The sequence below is a fragment of the Corvus cornix genome, chromosome 19 (genome assembly GCF_000738735.6).
Source record: "Corvus cornix cornix isolate S_Up_H32 chromosome 19, ASM73873v5, whole genome shotgun sequence".
NCBI classification, from domain to species: domain Eukaryota; kingdom Metazoa; phylum Chordata; class Aves; order Passeriformes; family Corvidae; genus Corvus; species Corvus cornix.
This window is the reverse complement of record NC_046348.1, coordinates 4,196,802-4,216,699: the sequence shown is the minus strand read 5'-3', so window position 1 is coordinate 4,216,699 and position 19,898 is coordinate 4,196,802. Positions and strand designations below refer to the sequence as shown.

The 19,898-nt window shown below is 42.2% G+C and overlaps 1 protein-coding gene across 1 annotated transcript in view; it reads left to right on the top strand.

The window, feature by feature from the left end:
- The first annotated feature begins 4,654 nt into the window (after positions 1–4,654).
- The window catches only part of RABEP1 (rabaptin, RAB GTPase binding effector protein 1), a 47,164-nt gene continuing 31,920 nt past the window's right edge, over positions 4,655–19,898 (top strand). Inside the window, exon 1 of the mRNA XM_039562791.1 lies at positions 4,655–4,812. Within this exon, the coding sequence (XP_039418725.1) occupies positions 4,779–4,812 (34 nt within the window). The 5' untranslated portion in view covers positions 4,655–4,778. The remainder of the gene's footprint in view (positions 4,813–19,898) is intronic.

Here is a 19,898-nt window from a genome sequence, read left to right as displayed (position 1 = left end):
TAGGGCCAATGCAAGCACTTCGATTTTTTGTCTGCCAAATTTTCATTTTTGGCTCCATTTTCTCCCCATATATTCAAAGAACTGCACCACATGGAATCCTTTAAACAATAGATGGGATAACATTATTTTTCAGTTGCTCTTGAAAAGGTTTTTAACCACATAAACTATTCCAGGGTTCGCTAAGAAGTTACCATTGCAAATAATGTAATTGTTCCAGACTGAATTCCTTGCATTCCAGAATAACTTTTGAAGCAAAAAGCATGACTAATTTGGGATTTTTAACCAGCCTCTTTATGGTAATACTTAGATGAATGTAAATTTTCTCAAAAAGCTTTGCTTTAAAAAGAAAGGACCAAAGCCTACAAACACTCCTAGCTGCAGAACCAATATTTAATGCTAATGACCCATCGATCTCAACAGAAGAAAAATAAACATTTAAAATTTAGGAAACTGAGCAGTTTATTTTAAACAATTAAAAAAAAAAGTGAGAAAAACAGTAGACAAAATCTGGCAGACCTAGAAATACATACAGTGCAAGCAATAAATTCTGGTTTTCCTCTTCTCTTTTGCGAGCAGGACAAGGCTGTTACTTGCCTTTGGAATGAAGCCAAGCCTCACTGTCCTGCACCCCTGAGTCCCTCCTTAAAGATGTGTGTGACTTATGCTTCCCCAGGCTTCACCTGGAATTAAAACCACACTTTTTTTTCTGGTCACATGTTTCCTTTTAACATCTGAAACATTCTTGATACATTCCTCTCCGATTATTTCATTGCATGGTTTGGCCAATGGAGACTGTTACCCAACTCTCTACTGTGTAACACCTCCAGGTAGAGTAGGTGGGGGAGATGAAATCTCCGACTTGCTGAGGCAGAGGGCCCCGAGTTCTGCAATTCTCTTCCCCTGTGGGTGCAGTGGAGTTTAGCCTTAGCAACTCACAAAGCTGCTTTCCAAATCCACCTCGTTACAGAGCTTTCTTGGATTAATTCAATTAAGCAGTGGGTGGTTTAAGAGATGAACTACACTGGGAGCAGGGCCTGTAATTCACTGCAAACTCCCACCATAAAGGGCACAACAGAATCCAACTTTTTCATGGCCAGTCAAGCAGCAGACATGGGGAACAGCACTTCAGAGGGCCTTTTGGATCTCCAATTTGATTCTGTGCTACAGGCCAGTTTCTCAGTTCCCACATATCAGCCTGTTTCCACTGGATTCACACCAGATGCAGACTTGGCCTTCAAGTCCAGAAATTTAGTTTATCTTTTTAAAGACTCTGGGTTTCGTAGAATTGGCTTAGCTGTCATATAAAACAATAGTATCTTGTATCACTCTAAACAAAAGGAATTAACTCTGCATTTATTAGCCAAACTTGCTGTGAATACAAAGCTTTTGGGATCATGCTCTTCCCCATGCTGATCACAGCCCTGGCCCTTTAATCCCCCACAAAGAGGGACTTGCTGGAGTGTGCAGGGACTCCCCCCAAAGCTGTGCACTTTGTGGAAAGCACAATGTATGTAACTGGGTCTTGTCCTGACATGGAGCTGGGACATAGCCAGGGTAACTCAACCAGCCTCAGGATCTGGGACTAGTGTCACAGATAAGGACAATGATAATTACATTCTTCAAAGCTTCATGAAAATAGATGCCTCAGTTGAGGTTAAAGTGCCCCAAGTAAAGAAAAAAAAAAAAAAAAGGCAAAAGCAAAGACACAGAAAGAGAAAAATCATTCTACATGATCAAAAAAATAAGCAGGGAAAGTTTCATCTGGAACTTGAGCAGCCATAAGCACAGAAGTCAATCAACCATAAGACCTATTAGGAAAACAGATTTAATAAGCTCTTTCTCCACTTATTTGTTTCATTTTCCTCAAGTAAAATGAAAATACCTCTTCTCTCCTAGATATGTTATGTGAGTTACTTCAATGTGCTCTTTGCAAACAAATAACCCCAGTCCCCTTCATTTTCCTCCTGGTCTCCAGCAACCACTGTGTGTTCACACTCAGTGCTTGTCCCTGGATGTTACTGTTCAAACAGAACCTGCAAATCCTCTTTTTCAATGAGCCTGCAGGATTAAATTTCAGGCAGAGTGCAAGGTGACAGCTACTCGTCCACCTGTACTGACACAGCACACGCTCTCCAGGAAGATGCATCTTCCATTCGCACGTGTCTGCTGCTTGGGGTGCTGATGCTGAAAATGCCCATGTTAGGCTTTTAGGCCAAGTAAATTTGATAAAAATTCATGGGATTTTAGGAGCATTATTTCTGGAGAAGCTTATTCCAGAAATAGTCTCTGCTCACCTGCGTCACTGATTCCTTAATACTGCACTTGGCTAACATTTGCACCACGGGGACTGGAATTCAGGACTTCTGGTCTCTGCTGGTTCTGTGCTGCAAGACCTGTTCCTCTGACTGAAAACTGCTGCTAAACCTTCTTTACTTCTTTTAAGATTTAGCTGAGTCATGTTGGGAAATCCTTTGAGATCAAGGCTATAACAACTCCAAGTGAGTAGAATTAAATGGGACATTTTGGGAGGCACAGAGGAAGTTACTCAATTGTTCCAGGTTGGAAGACAGTCTATTAGATATCACACAAACCTTCACCTCTGTCAAGTCCACTTACTGTCCAGAGGAGAAAGATTAAATAAGAACCACGCCTATAAAGCTCATACAGCTCTAAATTGAAGAACAAGAAGGGAAAATAAAACTACAAGCCCCTTGAGAGTTTTTATATTCTTCAAACTACATATAAAACCCATTTAGAATGTAAGCTCAAGAGTTCTGATAGAGACTTGGAAATGTTGCAATTCCAATAGTCAATATCCTGTCTATGGAAGGAATGAAAGTGAAATTATATTCTTCCCTTAATAAGCACTTGTAGGTACAACAGATATCAAGCTTGATATTATCTTACTTGCTTTTTGCAGCAGGAGTGATGCTGCACTGAGTTTGATCCTGGACAAACCAAAATGTGTCAGAGTTTTGCCTCAACATGAACATGATGAAGTTAGCTGCTAATATGGGTGCTCTGGGGTACTCATATGAACACACACCAGGGTGGAGTTTCAAGAGCTCAGTTCCTACACTCAGGACTAGATTTTCAGAGAGATTCATGCACTGAATTCTTGTAACATCCAGCTACTTATAAAAAAGCCTAAGCAGGAGCTAACAAATTTGTAAATGTACTTCAAGTGATAGATACTTCATCCTTTGATCACCTGTCACTAAGTCAGCAATCCTGTGAGCAGCTGACACTTCTGGGTTCTCCAAATTTCCATGAAGAAAGCCCTGCATGTCTCAATTTGGGAACACGGAAAAATGAAGTCTTTAGTTTAAGCCTGCTTTATTACAATGGCAAAGACTGAGAAGATTTACCTCAACTGATCAAAAAGGGCAAAATGGAATAATTTTCAAAGACTCCCTCTTTCAGGATTGCATTTGGCTTAACTGAGCAAAAATTTAGTAGGAAATGCAGAATCCCCTGCCTTGCTATACCATGTACTTTGGCAGCAAGGCTTGAAAGACTGTGGCAGCAAGTGAGATTCAGTTTAAAAGTGACTCATTTTAGGGTATGCAAGCCATAAGAAAAGTGAGCTGTAACAGATCCTGCCCTTGAAAGGACTTGGTGTTGTAATTTCTCCTCCAACTCTGCCTTCTGCAATTTTACATGTGCTCAAATGATGTAGATCTACTATTGTATTGGCAAAACCTGGAGTTCAGACATGTTCTCCCAGTTAGGTGGAAGGACTAAAACCCATCAAAGGACTAAACCTTCATCAACACAGCCCAACCATGGGTGCTGGGGAAGGCAGGACAGGCTCATTCCACTGCCCACCCCGGTCACAGCTGCATTGTTAGTGTGACAAGTGTGACAACTAAAAGTAGGCCAAGGGCTAACATACCAATTTCCATGCCAAGTGTGGAATAATTTACTAATAAAACTTTCTGATTGTTTGCTGACCCTCTGACTTTTGAGGTTCCTTTTGTCCACAAGGATTTATGAATCTTGGGTGCTTCCATCCCCTTCAGGATGGGTCATCACATCAGGGAACGACTGGATGTGGCACTCAGTGCCACGGTCGGGGTGACAAGGTGGGGGTCAGTCTCAGCTTGGACTCGATGACCTAGGAGGTCTTTTCCAACCTCAGTGATTCTGTGATTACAGGGCAGAATTTGTTGGTGTTGCTCAAAGCGACTTCCTGAATAATAAACATTAATTATGCCTTCGGGCTGTAGGCCCGGGGATTTTTCCCTTGCCCGGAGCTAAGGGGCCAGCCCGGACAGGGACCCGGGAGAAGCCACCGCCACCCCTCATCCTGCTGCCAGTCCCTGCTCCCAGTTCTTGTTCCCGGTCCCTATCCCTGTCTCTGTCCCTGTACCCAGTCCCGGTCCCTGTTCCCAGTATGTGGTCCCTGTGCCCGATTCCGGTCCCTGTTCCTTGTCCCTGTCCCCTGTCTCTGGTTCCCGGCCTTTGTCCCTGTTCCCAGTCCCTGGTTCCGTTTCATGTTCCCTATCTCTACCCCCAGTCTCCGCTCCCGGTCCCCGGTCCCCGGTCCCTCCCCGCTCGGCGGCCGCCGCCGGTCCCGTGTCTCACCGTGGCGCCTGCGCGGGGCTCCTCCTCCTGCTGCTTCTCCTCCTCCTGCCCGTCCTCCCCTCCCGCCGCCGGCGGCCGCTGTCAGGATGAGGCGGAGGAGGCGGCGGCCCGGCCCGGCCGCTCCCGTCTCTCTGCCCGTGGCGTAGCGGTCCCCGCCCGGAGGAGGCCGCGGCGGCGCCGCCCGCCGAGCCATGGCCCAGCCGGGCCCCAGCGCCCCGACCGAAGGTAACGCGGGGGCGGCGGCGCGGCCTGCGCACCCCCGGGCTCGCCGGAGAGCCGCGCCGGCCGCGGGGCGAGGGCGGCGGCCTGGGCGCGATCGGCCGGGCAGGGTCCGGGGGGCCCGCACGGAGCGGGGACCCGCCGGGAGGGAGCGGGGAGCGCCCCGAGGAGCTCGGCCGGGAAGGCCTTGGGAGGGGGCGGGAGGCAGCGCAGGTGGTTTTTTAGGCTGTAAATGTAGAGCAAGGGCGGCTCCCGGCGCGCAGGGAGCGGGGATAACGCTGGGAGGGACGCGCTGCCACCGGGGAACGGGAGCCCAGGCTCGATGGGACGAGGCCTCCCCGCCCTGACAGGGGAGGGGAGAAGGGTGGCGATGTATCCAGGTAGACATGGATCTGGCGGGTGGGACTCCTCATTGATTTGGCCACGGCGGGGGATGTTTGGCTGTGTTCGAAAAGGTACCTCGGAAGGTTCAGGTCGGGATGTGCAGTGAGAACAGTGCATTCCTTGGCTGCAAAAGACAAAGAAAATAACAGATCTTCTCTCAAGGTGGTACGTACCTATGCAGAAGGAAGCTAAGCTTTCCTGGAAGGTTGCTGCTGTGGAAAGGTTATTTCTTTCTGGTTTGAGAGGAATTGTGGACGTTTTTTACCTTGGAATAGGTTACAGAACTGTGTGGATGTAAAAAAGCTGTAGGTAATGCTTAGCTCGGAAGGTGAGGTTGAAGGGACAGTGTTTACTGAATGGGATGTATGGGAAGGGGTGGGGAAAGCAAGGATTTTAAGTTTAGGCTGGTCATAATGTAGATATAGGAGAAGTGGAGAGATGTGCAGAATCCTTCAGGATTGGTGCTTACCCAGCCATTGGACTAGGCCAGGGCTCTCCTCTTTTAGAGAGCAGTTGAGTTTCCTTGGGAAAGCACTCTGTTAGAAAAGGGCAATGATGTATTCTTAATTATGCATGTCTAGGGAATTGCGTGGGCTTTTTTTTTTTTTTTTCTTTTTGTGGAGTTACACGAGAAAGTGCTTATCCTCAGGGATTTCAGCCTGCCTTTTAAAAGTTTTAATGATGAAGGTGCTTAGATTGTGGGGTTTTCCCTACATTAAGGTCAGTCATTGCTTGTCCTTCGAGAGCACTGAGGGGAAGGTGAGTTTCTCTGCTGTCATGCTTGTAAGGTCAGCGTTGGTAGGGGTTGTTCTCCTGTACTTTGTGGTGAATAACCATTGTTTATTGTTCTTCAGCCTGTTCTTCTGAGAGCTGCAGAACAACTTCCAACAAATTTTCTCCTTGGCTCTTGCAGACTGTCTCACTGCAGGTGTGCAGGGGAACTGTGCAGTGTACAAATGTTGGGTGCCTCTTGAACAGGAAAGATAGTTGTAGGTTTGTAGTGTATTTGAAGACCCATGTTGGATATATTTTTGTTGTTGTTTAAAAGGAAGGTGAAGAGGTGCAAGTAAATTTAGTGGTTTGATAGGTTGGTGAAGTCTGTCTTACAAGAGGCATGGATTGCTGTCTTTTTCCTTCTCCCTAGCTGTGGGGAGACGAGGATGCTGTAGATGAGGGAATGGGCTGAAAGCTGGATGGATTCTGAAAGTGGTTGCTGTGTCCTACACTAATGAATTGGAGCTCCCAAAATGGCTCCTCTCCCCATCCTCCTTTGGCAGCCATAGGACCAGTTTGGGGGTTTTTATCCACTTTGATTACTATACTGTTGTTCTCATCTGTGTTGGCTTTTTTTTTTCCTAAGTAACTTGCCAAAAGTGTGCCTTGAAACTGTTCTATTTCAATGTGGAGAAAATTCAAGAAATGAATTATTTAATATTTTTAGTTGTCTGCACTGAATTTATTGCGTAAAGGAGTAGCGTAACCTCTGATTTAAGATTACATGGGACAAAATAGAACTGGATTAGTATGTTCCCCTAAGGAAAAATAATGGCTTTTTATAATTACTTGTATTGATTATAAATAACTTATGCATTCTTTACTCATGCAAGCCACATCAACTATGATTTGTTTTGTGGAAAGCAAGTATAAAAGAACTACTTTCTCTACTGTGGTAGAGAGGAATTAATGTAGAATTTGTCTTCTATTCTAAAGCCTGTACTGAAATGAAAATGGGCCCAAGTATAGGGGAAGGAATAGTGCAGAGAAATAGGAAAAGAATGGGCGTTGTGTCCTACCCTGGCTTTGTACTTTGGATTAGTGGAAATGTTAATAACCCTTTAATCTGGTGTGTGGGGTTACAGAGTTTCTATATGATAAGGATCGCAGAGAGGCTGAGGGCAGCCCTTGGCTGTGTGCTGTGAATTGTGAGCTCGTGATGTTGACCTGTGCTGCAAGTAGGTGTGTGCTGCCTGCTGATCCTGGTCAAGGGGCTTTTTGGGGAGATTTTAATTTATATGCATTGTCTAGATTGCATTACCACAGCAGTAACACCTTATTTTTCAAAATATTTTTTCTTTGGATATAATATTAAAAATTGAAACCTCTCAGGCTCCCTGGGTTTAGTTTGGATCTGGGTGCTTGCCCTCTCTGAATGTAAGGTTACCAAACAAAATGTGCTGGCGTAGTTTTTCCCTATCAGAGTGCTCAGGATTTAGTATAATTCCCCTTCTCATTTCTGGAAAACATTTCAATGAAGGAACTGCAGTAACATAAAACACTATTTCTTCAATACTAAAGTGAATTAGAATGATAGGCCACTTATTAAACTCTTCTTACTGCGCTAAACTTAAACCATTAGTACAGTCAGATTGATAATTAACATATCCATTGATATTGTTCAGTGATAAACTGTTAATGGCACAGTCTATCAGATATTTTAGTAAGAATTTGCTGGCACAAAGAATTGATCCAGTGTTGGAGTAACTTAGGCCAGTAAAAAGAATCTGTGGTGGGAGCTGTGCCAGCTCTCAGTGGAGAGAACTGCTCGGCTGTAGATGGAAGATTGGAGGATGTTGCCATATTGATTTTGGTGCCACCAGCAGGGCCGTGATCTGCTTTATGTCCCTGTGTCAATAATTCAGGATCCCAACAAGAGCTGGGATTTGCTGTCACTGTCACACACCCCAGGGGCTGAGTGATGATGGTGGAGAGGTCAGGGATGTCACACAGAAAATTAACTAACAAAACCTTCGGTGCTTTTACATTTCTAGTTATTTTTCTTGTATGTCTATCACTTTTAAATAAAATTAAAGTATCTAAAAATGCTATTACTCATCTCCAAGCTAGGTGTGGTTCATAGGGGACTGGCTTTGAGTGCTGATGTTCAGCTCCACGTTGTTGATGCAACTGTCAAATGTCAAACTCTTACCTCTTGTGGAGTAACTTCAAAATTGTTGGTACTTTCCAAGAGGCAAAAAAATTTTTCCCTCACTTTCATTTTGCTTGGTCCTTTTTTGTTACTATTCAATAGTTACTAATATTAATAAAACATATATTTTAATTAAAGCACAAATATTCACACCTTTTTTTTTTTAGGCTGTGTGCTTTTCTGTCATTTTAGTGGACAAATCTGGAATTTGGTTTAAAAAACAAAACAGACACCTTGAATGTACATGTTTCCTCCTCTTATTGTTTCTAGGGAAGTTTTGATCTGGTCAGCAGGTCAGTTTGCTCTGAAGTGGGAATATCCACATTCAGAGTGTCTGTTTTCCTGTCAAAGTCAAATTGCAAATCTCTTAATTTTGAAAAATACCATGACCATGTTATTTATCATTACCTGTTGATCTGCCAGAAGGCACAACGAATATGCTTTAACCTGTGGACTGACTCTTTCTTGCATTTTGGACACTGGAAGATAGAAATTCTTTGCCCATTTTAAATTGCTTCTTGGCCACTTCACCATTGTCACAGAGAAGATGGACTTAGTAGTGTGTTTTCTTCCCTTCCTGGTGCCTCGGGATGCTCTTAGCTGCTTTCCCACAGCCCTTGGTGGGTGGACTGGATTCCCACTGTGAAACTAGTTTGTATGCACTCCCTTGAAAGTGATTGAAGAAGGAACTTTGTTTTAAAACTTTCAAGAAGCTAAACCAAACAACTTCTCTCTGTGGGAGTGGACCAAATCCCGTAGGCTTCATTATGGGTGATGGTTGACTGGCAGACTTGCTGGGCTTTCACTCCAGGCATTTTATTAAAAAGTGCTTCTCAGATGTGAAGTTTTCTATCCTAAATTTAGGTATTTTAACTACATACTTTTCTTCTTAAAAAATACAAAATATGTAGTTTAAAAAAAAAAAAAAAAGCCTGAGTTTGAGATTATGGCTTTACTCTGACTGAAGTCTGTCAAGATAAGAACAGGTAACACTGATAAGCAGCACTTACTAACCAGGCTGCTGTGAAAGCCATTGTGTGTGTTCAGAGGAACTTGTTTCACACCAAAGGTCTGGTACTTCTCTGTGGTTCATCCTTTACTTGCAGAGTTGGTTTTAGCGTCTGATTTAGTGGTGGCTGAGTTAATGGCACCCTCTGCAATTTATTCTATAAATAGGGTAAGCATTGTGTCATTTTAGTCATAGTATAGTCAATTAAGCATGATGATGAATTATCTCTGGAAAACTTTAAATCATCTGATATTTTTGTGTAAATTGGCATAGGAAGAACAAGTGAGCAGTGTACCCTTGGTTAATATTTCTGTGTCTTCCAGAAGGAAGAGGGTATTTTTTTTACCTGAAAGATACCTGGTGCTTGAGAAAACTTTGGAGTTGTCCTGTTGCTCTCTAAGCAGTGCCTGTAGCACCTTAAAAATGCAGAACTGCAGCATGACTGCTGATATAATGAGGAATTGCGTGCATTTTTTTTTCCCATTCATGTCTCCTTCTGTCAGCCACAACTCCCCTTGGTGTTCGGCTGACTTGTGATGGTGCTTCCCTCCTTCCTGTCTCTATCCTACACTTCTCTTCCCAGGCCTGATTCCTTCAATACAATGAAGGGGGAAAATAAAAGCTTTTGAGTCACCTTTAGGTCTGTTTCCATCTCCTCTGGCAATTCCCGCTTCACACAGTGGAGCAGCAGAAATGTGGCCTTGCTTGCTCTTCGGTCTCAGGTTTTTGCTCCCTCTCTGGTCAAACACCCAGTCATTGACTGTGTCTTGGGCAACTGCTGCTCTTCAGCAAGTCCTCTGGTTTCCTCAGCCTTCCTTCCCGGCCACTACCTCAGCTTCTTTAATATTGCTCTCCTTGTCTTTTGCAACCTCCTGTCTGTGGGTGTCCCCTGGACCTTGCCCTTGTTTTGGCTGCTCCAGGCCTTGCTCTGCTCTGTGGGATCATACCCATCCCTCCATTCTTCCTCTTCTAGAGAAACTCGCATGACTGTGCAAACTTCCTCAGTGAAAAAATGTCTTTTCCAAGCAGTATGGCTCCCTAGCTGTGCTGAATCTTACCTTATTTGCTCTTTTTGAAATATATTTTTTTTTTATTTAACAGCTTTCCAGGTTCTGTTACTAAGGAAGGAGGACCTCCTTGTGCTTTACTCTTGGTATAGAGAACTACTCATCTGCTTTCCAGCCCTGCTGTATACATGTTCAAGTTCTGAGTGTTTTTTCAGAACAGACTGTAGAATTTTGAGGCAGTGAACTTCGGTTACCTAATCATGAGGTTGGCTGACATCTAATTCTTTAATACCTTGGTATCTTTATTTATAAACTGAAGTAGCTAAGTGCCTCACCGATTGAAAAAAAATAATTGCTGAAAGTTAACTTATGCCTCTTGGAAATAGAGGTAGAAAATAGAAGCATCCCATCTTTTGACTATCAGAGTGGTTCTGAAAGTTGGTATCAGTAGATTGCAGGACAGGAAACAGCAGTGCTGTGATCTGCTCATTTGGTTCTGTGTGCAGTTAAGGGCCCTGTCTTGTGTGTCTGGCTGCTGTAGGGACTGAAAACTAACCAGAATCTTGGAGTAAAAAAAACCCCAGCAGTCTGATTTTCAGTTACTTAGTAAGCCAAAAGCACCTTGCCTTACTGTGGTGAGTCACCCTGAGAAGAAATTTTAATTTGGGTGGGATTTTATTAATATTTATCATGTTGTTTCTGGAAGTGGTTTTTAGTAAAACCGTGGAGCGAAAATGCTGTAACAGGTAGAAGTTACACGTGGCAAAGTGAATTGGAATCAATAAGTGGAAGGCAATGGTAGCGTTAACTGTGTGTATTCCAGAGGGAATAGCCTGGAGGTGAGAGGGAAGGATTACCTGGGGATCAAACCAAACCAGCTTTGTCGATTCTAATGGTGTTCCCATGCCTTTAAGCCAGTGACCTGAATAGACTGTGTGGTTTGTATTGCATCTTTTGTCAATACATGTTTTTAGCTTGCAGATAATTGCAACAAGATTTGCAATGCTGTTTAAATGGCAACAAAGGAGAGGAATAAGCACAACAAAAGGAGAAACAGCTCTTTCACCCTTTCTGTTGAGTGTTTCTGTGTATAACTGTTTATCCCCCACACCCGTGCCTTGGTAGGGTAACTTTGTATTTGCATGGTTGGTCACCATTAACATGCTCCCCAAAAGAAATGATTTATTTTAATCTATGCTACATCAGTGCTATGCAAAATCAGGAGGCAGCACCATGGTTGGTTGCTTTAAGAAAAAGAACAAAGCAGTAACATGCAAACAGTAACGTAGATAAAACCACAGAGTATAATACAATCCTTACATCTGTGTGTTCAGCGTCGTTGCCTTAATCTACACAGGAAGAAACACAGAGGAGTGCTAAAAGTTATTGCTCAAGCAATAAGTATTTTAACCTTCCACAGTAAATTTTCATGTCCAGTATCCTTTAAGGAAATTGTCTTTCCTGAGCCTACTGGAGTTCACATTAGACTCCCATTGACTTCAGAGACAAGAATTGGAACATTCATCTTGCATTAACAGTAACCTGTGCCAAAATCTCTCTGATACATTTTTTCTGTGGTGTTACTTGGTTTATTTTGATGAAGTACAAAGCATAAATTTGGCTCTGTTAATTCAAATCATCTGACAGGCTGGCATCTTTATGTCATATGCTGCATCTTCTGAATTTTCTTTCAAAGATTGGTTTCAAGTAAGGTTTTCTTAATCGCCAGCTTGCAATGTCTGTTTATATCTTCTCCCATGTGAAATTAATGGGAAGGCAATTAGGCAAACTCTGGATTCCGTGCTTGAGTGACGCTTCTAGCTGTGAAGATATTATAGCTGTCTGTCTGGTCTTCACAGCTTCTGCTGGAGTCTTAGATGAAACTGGAGATGAAGATGTTAAATCTCAAAGTGGTGCATTAAGTCCTGATGTTACAGAAGTTACATTTGTTGGAGGCACTGAGGATTACATTTTAGCTGATGATCCCTCCGGAAGGGTTGTAATGGCTTGTTACAATGTCTAATCTAACTGCGTATTTGCTTTCAAGCGAGAGTAAATGTGAGCCTAACCTTATTGTAGAATACAAATGTTTTCTGATATATTTTTATCTACAGCTCTAGGTTTTGTACCAGCCTAAGCCCTTCTATACTGGAAACCCTCTTTCAGTTGCGTTCGTTCAAAACCTGAGTGTGTACAAACACTGGTGGGAAACCTGAGCTTTGGAATTTGCTTTCTAATACCGATTAAGTTTGTCAGCTTCCCCTGGAGAGTCTGAATGGAAATCAGGATTTGAGAAAGGTCACTTATCACTTACAAATGTCAGTCATCAAGTCTTACAAAGTAAGTTTTGCTGCATAACTACACCAATTGCAGTTGCCACAAGGGAGAGTGGGGGACAGAAGGAAGGCCAGACTATTTTTTTTGGCAGGCAGCAAGTACTTAGGTTAAACTGATTATCAGACTGTACCCATAGGCTGTGGTTTCATGTTGCAGCTAAGCCAGTCTAGAAGATTGCAGCTGCTGAAAAAAGTGCTCCTGCTCTCTTCTTCCTGCTCCCACAGCTGTATTTCCATCATTTCCTTTGTGCCAGCTCTGCACATTGGACCCATCACTGAGCCAGTTCAGCTCAGTCACTGAGAACTACTGACTGAATTAGTTTAATTAATTTAGTGAAAGACCTGATAAGTATTAGAGCTGGCATAAAGGAAGGGTGGAGACCACACAGTAGTAATATGAGAGACCAAGGGTATAGTTCTGACTTTTTTTTCCACAGTTTACTCCGATCTGCGTGTTCATTGTCACGGGTGTGTCAGATCTGGTCTGTGCTCAGCCAAGTGTGAGGTGTGATCTGCTTCAGACCACGTTTGAGATTCACTCCCCTTCCTCCCCCCAGTTTTTTCCTGTATCACTCCGATGCTGTCACTGCTGTCAAAGACTCTTGTAGCATGGTGGGGATAAAAGACACATGTGCTCGCAGTGAGGTGGGAGTGCTGAGTTATCCTGTCAGATGACCACCAGTACAGAAATTGATTTAAAATGATTGTAACTGCAGGCTTAGTCAAGCCTTCCCATTCTGTATTGCTTATACCCCTGGAATATTTTAAATGGTTGGAAAATTTCATGCTGGAGGAGGGTTTTCTTCCTATTTAACTGTTTAGGAATTCATGTAGTTGACAAGTGGTAACAAAAAATACGAATATATAGAATCACAGCAGTATTTTCTGTCAAGAAATAGATTCTAGAGGCTTGGGGGAGTACTAGTCTGTTGTTCTCAGGGAACCTATTAAACTGCTTTAGAAACCTTACTCTAAGTAATAGGATCTGTATCCTGTTCCTTATCAAATAAAGATGTTAATTGTCTTTTATTATTTGTCCTACTATATTTATCATCACAATGTCTCCATAAATATATCTGGCAACAATATTTTCCAGGTCATTTATTAAGATTTATATCCTTTAAGAGGCTACTCTACTGCACTGTTTTTTCATGCCTGCAACCTGCTTTTCTGACAACTAAATTTTTAAAATTACTGTTCCTTGAAAGTAAGTTTTTACCCGTTCCCTTTCCCAGTTTATTCTCTGTATACCAATTTGGGTGGCCAAATTACGTAGCAAGCGATAGAGAACCACAGGGGGAAAGAAATCTGATGTTAACTCCCTTTTTGTGGTGCTTGTTCACATCCATAACTCTTGAGCTGTGTATGAGTTGCTGCTATTTCTGAAGTTTTCTGGTACTTGTGAAATTACCGTAGTGCTGTCTGGCAGCTGTGCATGTGGAAGTGAGTTTCCATAGTCTTGTTGATTATTTCAGCTTTTGAAAATGTCTACAAAGATCCCAATTTGCTTTAAATGGTAGTGTCCTCATACCTATAGCAATGGTAAATTACAGAAGCCGTTGCCTATATAAATTTCACAAACATTGGCTTCTTTCTGGTTTCTTCCACATCACTTTCTTGGGTGAGTTGTATTTCACTTTTATTACCTTCCTTTGAATTTTTAAGTGTGTTAGGTTATCATTAATTTGTTCTTTCTGCTCAGAAATTGAGAAGCAGGCTACCTGGGGTAGTGTATAGCCTGAATGCTCTCAAAGCTGCGCCTCAATTCTTGGCCCCATGACAAATAGTGAGACAGCACGAGATCTCAGACTAGTGGTGTCTTGGGGGAATTTTGGAATTAATGTAATGGTTTTCTTTTATATATTAACTTACTTCATCAAAGAGAACAATGCAGTAGGGTTGTTTTGTGTTTTTTTGTTGGCTGGTTTTTTTTCTTGAGAGTTGAGTCATACTTTATTTCCATTTTTCTGCCTGAAGAGGATAGCCTTTAATAATCTCTAGGCGAAGTGATAAACATATAATAAGAAGTCACAGGGATTTTTTTCCTTCCCACTGCAAATGAGTCAGCAATTAAATTATCTTGAAAGAAAATCAGTCTGTTGTCTGGGTTTAGCAAATGTTTACATTTTAAGAGAACAGTTATATTAGTGGTGCTCAGAGTGCAAATTGTGTAGGGGGTCTCCTGTATAATGAAATGCATATCACAATCTCTCCCTAAATGACTCTCAATCTGAAATATTTTTATTTGATCAGAACAGCAGATTCTTGGTGGTTTACTAAAACAGACAATATACTTAAATTTTCTTTTACTGGGAAGACACAGTAAAAACCTCACTGTCAAGTGGAATTGCCACGTGTAATCCAGTTCTGGATTTTCTGGTTATATCATACAAGTGATGAGACATGGTAGTGTGGAAAAACTTGGCAGAAATATTCCTGTCTAAATACGAAGGCTCATTCATATTTTCAGTCTTGCTCTGGTCAGGAAGATTTATGTGACTTGACATTTTTGGGGACTTATTTTCAAATGCTGTGGAAGGGAATAGGTGGCTGTGCTGGAGGTCTGATTCCAGGCTGGAGGAGTCTCTGTCTGCTTAAAACACCTTCTGTTGGTGTTTATCTTGCAGGTAACGAGGTGGGACAGGCTGGTGAAATGAAAGGGGCAGGGATGTGTGTGACATGTTTGACAGCTGCATTGTTCAAGCTCAGATGTGTGAAATGCTCAAAAAGCTTTGCCAAGGGGATCACATCAGGCTGTGTAGAGATCTACCTAGGCTGGCCTAAACCTGGCAGTGGTGTAATCCAGCTGTGAACCCTCTTGGAGAAATGTGCCCAGTTCTTGGGAACTTCACCTTCCCCAGTTCTGTGCTGCCATCACTATGCTCTTGTTTGTTCAAGCAGTGACTGGTCTGAGTAAATGCCCACAGCCTGTAGAGTAAATAACCCCCTTCATAAACCCAGGGAGCCACTGAGCCTTTTTTTTTTTTTTTTCTTTTTTCAAATTGATCCTTCTGAAAAGGGCAGACATAAAAAAGAAAAATTGTTAAAGCAAGGGGAGCAAGATACAAGCACTTAGGGAGCAGGGAAAGTGCTGGTGATCGTGATGAGATTGGTAACTCTGTTCTCTCCATTTTGTGTCATTGTAGATTAATTCAAAGTTCACCAGACTGTAGCTTACTGTTGACTTTTGAAATACTCTGATATACATTCAAGCTTAGCAACACTGCATTTCTGAGGAGATTCACTGGTGATAGCAGCAGGATGCAGCCAAAACACTTTCCATAGGATTTCGTTGGTGGTGTTGTCGGGTTGACTTTTCCAACTCTGTGATGCGTCCACTGCTGCCCTATTTAAATTATTCAAAGAATTGATACAGCACAGAGCATGGTTGATTTTCTTGGAAAAAAGTGCTAACCAATAGTGTTTTTCTGAAATTTCTTGAGGAATTGTTCTCCTCATCAAAACATCAAAGGCAGAGATGAATTAGAGTGAAAACTAATGATGGTAAAACTCCTTGTGCATTAAGTTGGGACTTCTGTGGAGAAGACTGTGCACACAGAACTGAGAGTTCTGATGGCAGCCTCATTAAAAGGAGAGAACCAGCTACTATGGTGGGAAGGGATGGATGAAAAGCCAGGCTATAATGATGACGGTAGGGGACTGTCCTTGGGATGAAGTGATGTTTCTGGCAAATGAAAGGAGATTCTTGGAAAAAAATTCAAGCTCACTTTTGTCAACATGGACATCCATGTTTAAGTGCATTCCTGTGATACTTGATGTGAGTGAGCACTGTTCCATTGCAGTCCAATGTAAATAATGGTTAACTAAGCATAAATTTAAAACTAGGCTTAAGTTAGCCTGGGGTCAGAATGACTAAGTGTACAGAAGAGCATTACTTGTCACATGAAGTGGGCTTACCAAAAGTGGCAGTCAGGTGTGATTCTCCTTTACTGAGTGAAATGGAGTGTCATGAGGTGGATATTTGGACCCCAGAAAGCAACTGCCTGCTTTTGTGTCCAGGAAAGAAGGTGAAGGAGATAATAACAAAGCAAGGAAGTAGTTAACACATTGGGAGTGCTGTAAAAAGGGAGAAAAAGTGGGAAGTGGAAAAAAAAAGGGGGAAGGAGAAACTGTGTGTTGGCCTTTTTTTTCCTTGTAATTGTGCATGAAGATGTTTGCTGTGTAAACATACTTTGGAGGAAATTACTTAGTTGTTACTGCATATGGCTATTTATCTCTGCAGGTTTCATTAAGCCATTTAAAGGACCCTTGTTTTCTCTTCCCTTTTTTCTTGTTCTCATCTTGTGGCTGCCTCATCCCTGGAAGTGTCCAAGGCCAGATTGGACAGGGCTTGGAGCAACCTCATCAAATGGAAGGTGTCCCTGCACAAGCCAGGGGGTTGTAATGAGGTGATCTTTAAGGTCTCTTCCAGCCCAAACATTCTGTGATCCTTGATTGTATTATAGAAGAGAGTCTTCCCATTTTTCAAACATCTAAATTTCTTCAGATTTTAATTACTTTAATTTAGTGATGGCTTTTCATTTTCTAAGATCCTTAATGTAGGATGTCATACAGTATTTAGCATGAAAAAGGAAAATAAAGAGTAGAAATAGGCACTACTGAGATTACAGGTTATAGTGGAAAGATGTTTGTCATTCTGCTTCAATTAAAAATAACATTACTTTCAAACTGTAATAATATATTGCAAACTTCCACTTGTTGTTAACAGAGTATTTATAGTGTGGTTAGATGTTGGTAACGTGCAATGCTCGGCAGAATATTTTTGATCCTGCACTTACTGATTTACTGCAATAATTATAAAGCTTCTGTAACAGATATGATGCAGCAAGGCTCCGTTCTGCATGGTGATATCTGCATTTGTCAGCAACACCGAGTTTTTATGGATTTGGCCTTAAATTGGTACTGGATTGTTTGCCTGTGAATGTTTAGTCAATAGAGAACAAATTGTGGATGTCAAATAACCTTCAGCTGCACAATCAGCCAGAAATGGCTGGATGAATGCAGCAGTGTCTGAAAGCTGCGCTGTCCGAAATGGGGAACTGCCGGAGCTCCTTCTGCAGAACAGCTCAGTGCTGGTGGCACTGGGGAACAGGTCCTGTGCCAGGGCACAGCTGTTGGGCAGAACCCCCCCTGGTTTTCCCCTTTCTGGGGCTGAGTTCTCCTCGCTGCACGCAGTGAAATGCTCTGAAAGAGGAGGTGAGACAGTCGGAGGCGTTTGGTGCCGCTCTGAAAATGAAGGTGGCAAGTGAGAAGTCAGGGGTCATTCTCTGTCCTCAAAGTAAAACAAGGAAAGTGTGTGACCAGTGAGCTTGAGCCATTTGGCCCAGTAAATAAAATGCTTGATGCTTGTAAATGCACGTCTGAGAAAAGCAAGTTATTATTTTCTTCCTGTTTTGGTTTTTTTGGGTTTTTTCTTTTCCTTCAGTTTGATCTGCTGCTGTTGAATATCTGTGTGTAAAGGCAAATGCTGTTCCTTGAAAATAAAGCAACCCCCATTTCATCAGTCAGGAATTGCTTCTGTTTAAAATACTTATTCAAAGAGCCATAATCTGTTCCTTTGCTTCTGAGTGCCTCATGCAAACAGCTGGATTGGAGCGTATTGTAAGGGGGGAAGGGGGTAAGGGGGGCTGGTTGTCCTTTTTTCATCAAATCCTGTTTGAGTAAAATAAAGAAAAGCGTTTTGCAGTCTCTATGCACGGTCTGGTGGCAGACTTAGAGTACAAGTTTATATAGTAGCATAATTGTGGCTCCAATATGATGTCACGATAGATGAAAATTAGCGCTCATAGAAAATAGTAGAAAGTCATAGTAGAAACTCATACTCACAGAAATAAGTATTTTTCCATATTTCTGTCTCAAGCAATCATGACAGGAAAAGAAGGGTAGAAAATGACAGAAACAATTTTTTTTTTGTCTCCAAAAAATTGATTGTACATGTAGGTTTTTTTCTGCTCTGTTTTCATATTTCAGTTATGTTGGACTGAACTCTTGATGTCATGTTTGACACTTTAAATATCAAGCAGAAAGCTCTGTGGCATTAATTTTATAAATAGACCTGGTAGTCAAAAATAGTCTTATTGATAATCAGCTTTGTCTGTCTTAGTTCTGGAATGATCACTACATGTTTGTGTAACTGGAAACTATCATACATAAAATTTAATCCTTTTTGGAGCTTATCTGTGGAACAGCATATAAATAACTAGTCAATAAGAAATGTGTGTCTGTTCCTGTGTTTTCCTAGAATTGGAATTTTGCTGTGCAGTGGGTTAAGAGAAAGCTGTATCTTTTTTGTTAAGAGTTTCTCTTCGTGTATTGCAGCAGTTTCATGGTTCTCCTGTAAATCAATGAATCCACTCTGAAACGGATTTTGCTGTCCTTCTTTTGAGTTCTTCTGCCTGGTTGAGGCACATGATGAGATGCACTGTGCTTTGCTGTAAATGTCGGTGCTCCACAGGAGATGGGGATCCCTGTGTCTGACCTGGAGTGTCTGCAAAAATCTGTGTTGTTAGTTAAAAATAAAGCTAGTGATTTAATTGGCATCTCCAGCTCTGTCATTTGTAGCCTATTTGGCGTAATAATCTGTGAAAAAAATGCTGGCTTAAATTGTTGGCCAAAAGAATTTCTTGTTTTAGTTTGGCATATCAATTTCAATTTAAAGTTTTCTCAGTGCTATTTCAGGAGTTAAGAAATTGGGTCTTCAGGGTTTTTGTTTGTTTCTTGATGACTTAGGGCCCTAAATAGGGAATTAGGTCTTTGCACTACCGCTCTGAGGAAATACAGAGTGTTCCGTGCCGTGTGTGACAGCGGATCCCGTTTCAGCCGGGCACAGCTCCGCCAGCAGGGCCCGTCTCTCGGCTTTGTTTACTCTATTCCTCATCCGTCGTTAAACATTGATAGCTGGGACTGGGAGCATGGGAGCAGCGCCTGGCAACTCAGGGAATACTGACACTGCAAAATGGACCTCTTGCTTTTGGGGCTGGTTTTAAGTTGATAGCCTATGATAGCAAATAAGTTTTCTTTTTTCAGCTTTCTTACAGGCCTCGGGTGAGTTGGACCTAAATTCAGAGTGAAAATTAAGTGATAAATGACAAAGGCCTAATTGGAAATCTATGAATGAGTCCATTTCCTGCCATTGACTCCAGTGCAGTTCCAGGTGGATTTTAATCTGTGCCATGTAGCCCGAGGGTACCTGTGCCTGGCAGTCTGGGCTTGGGATCACACTTGCATTTTGGGAAGTGTCTGTATGGCTTTTGTACAAATTATACCTCTGAAGAAGAAAATAATTTCTTTGTAAACTTAATCACTTAGCAGAAAGGTGGTAGTTGTTAGGGTGTCTCAGAAAATAAACTTTCTTTTGCTTTTATTTCTTATGCAGGTGCATTTGAGGGGGTTGATGTTGACCTGCACAG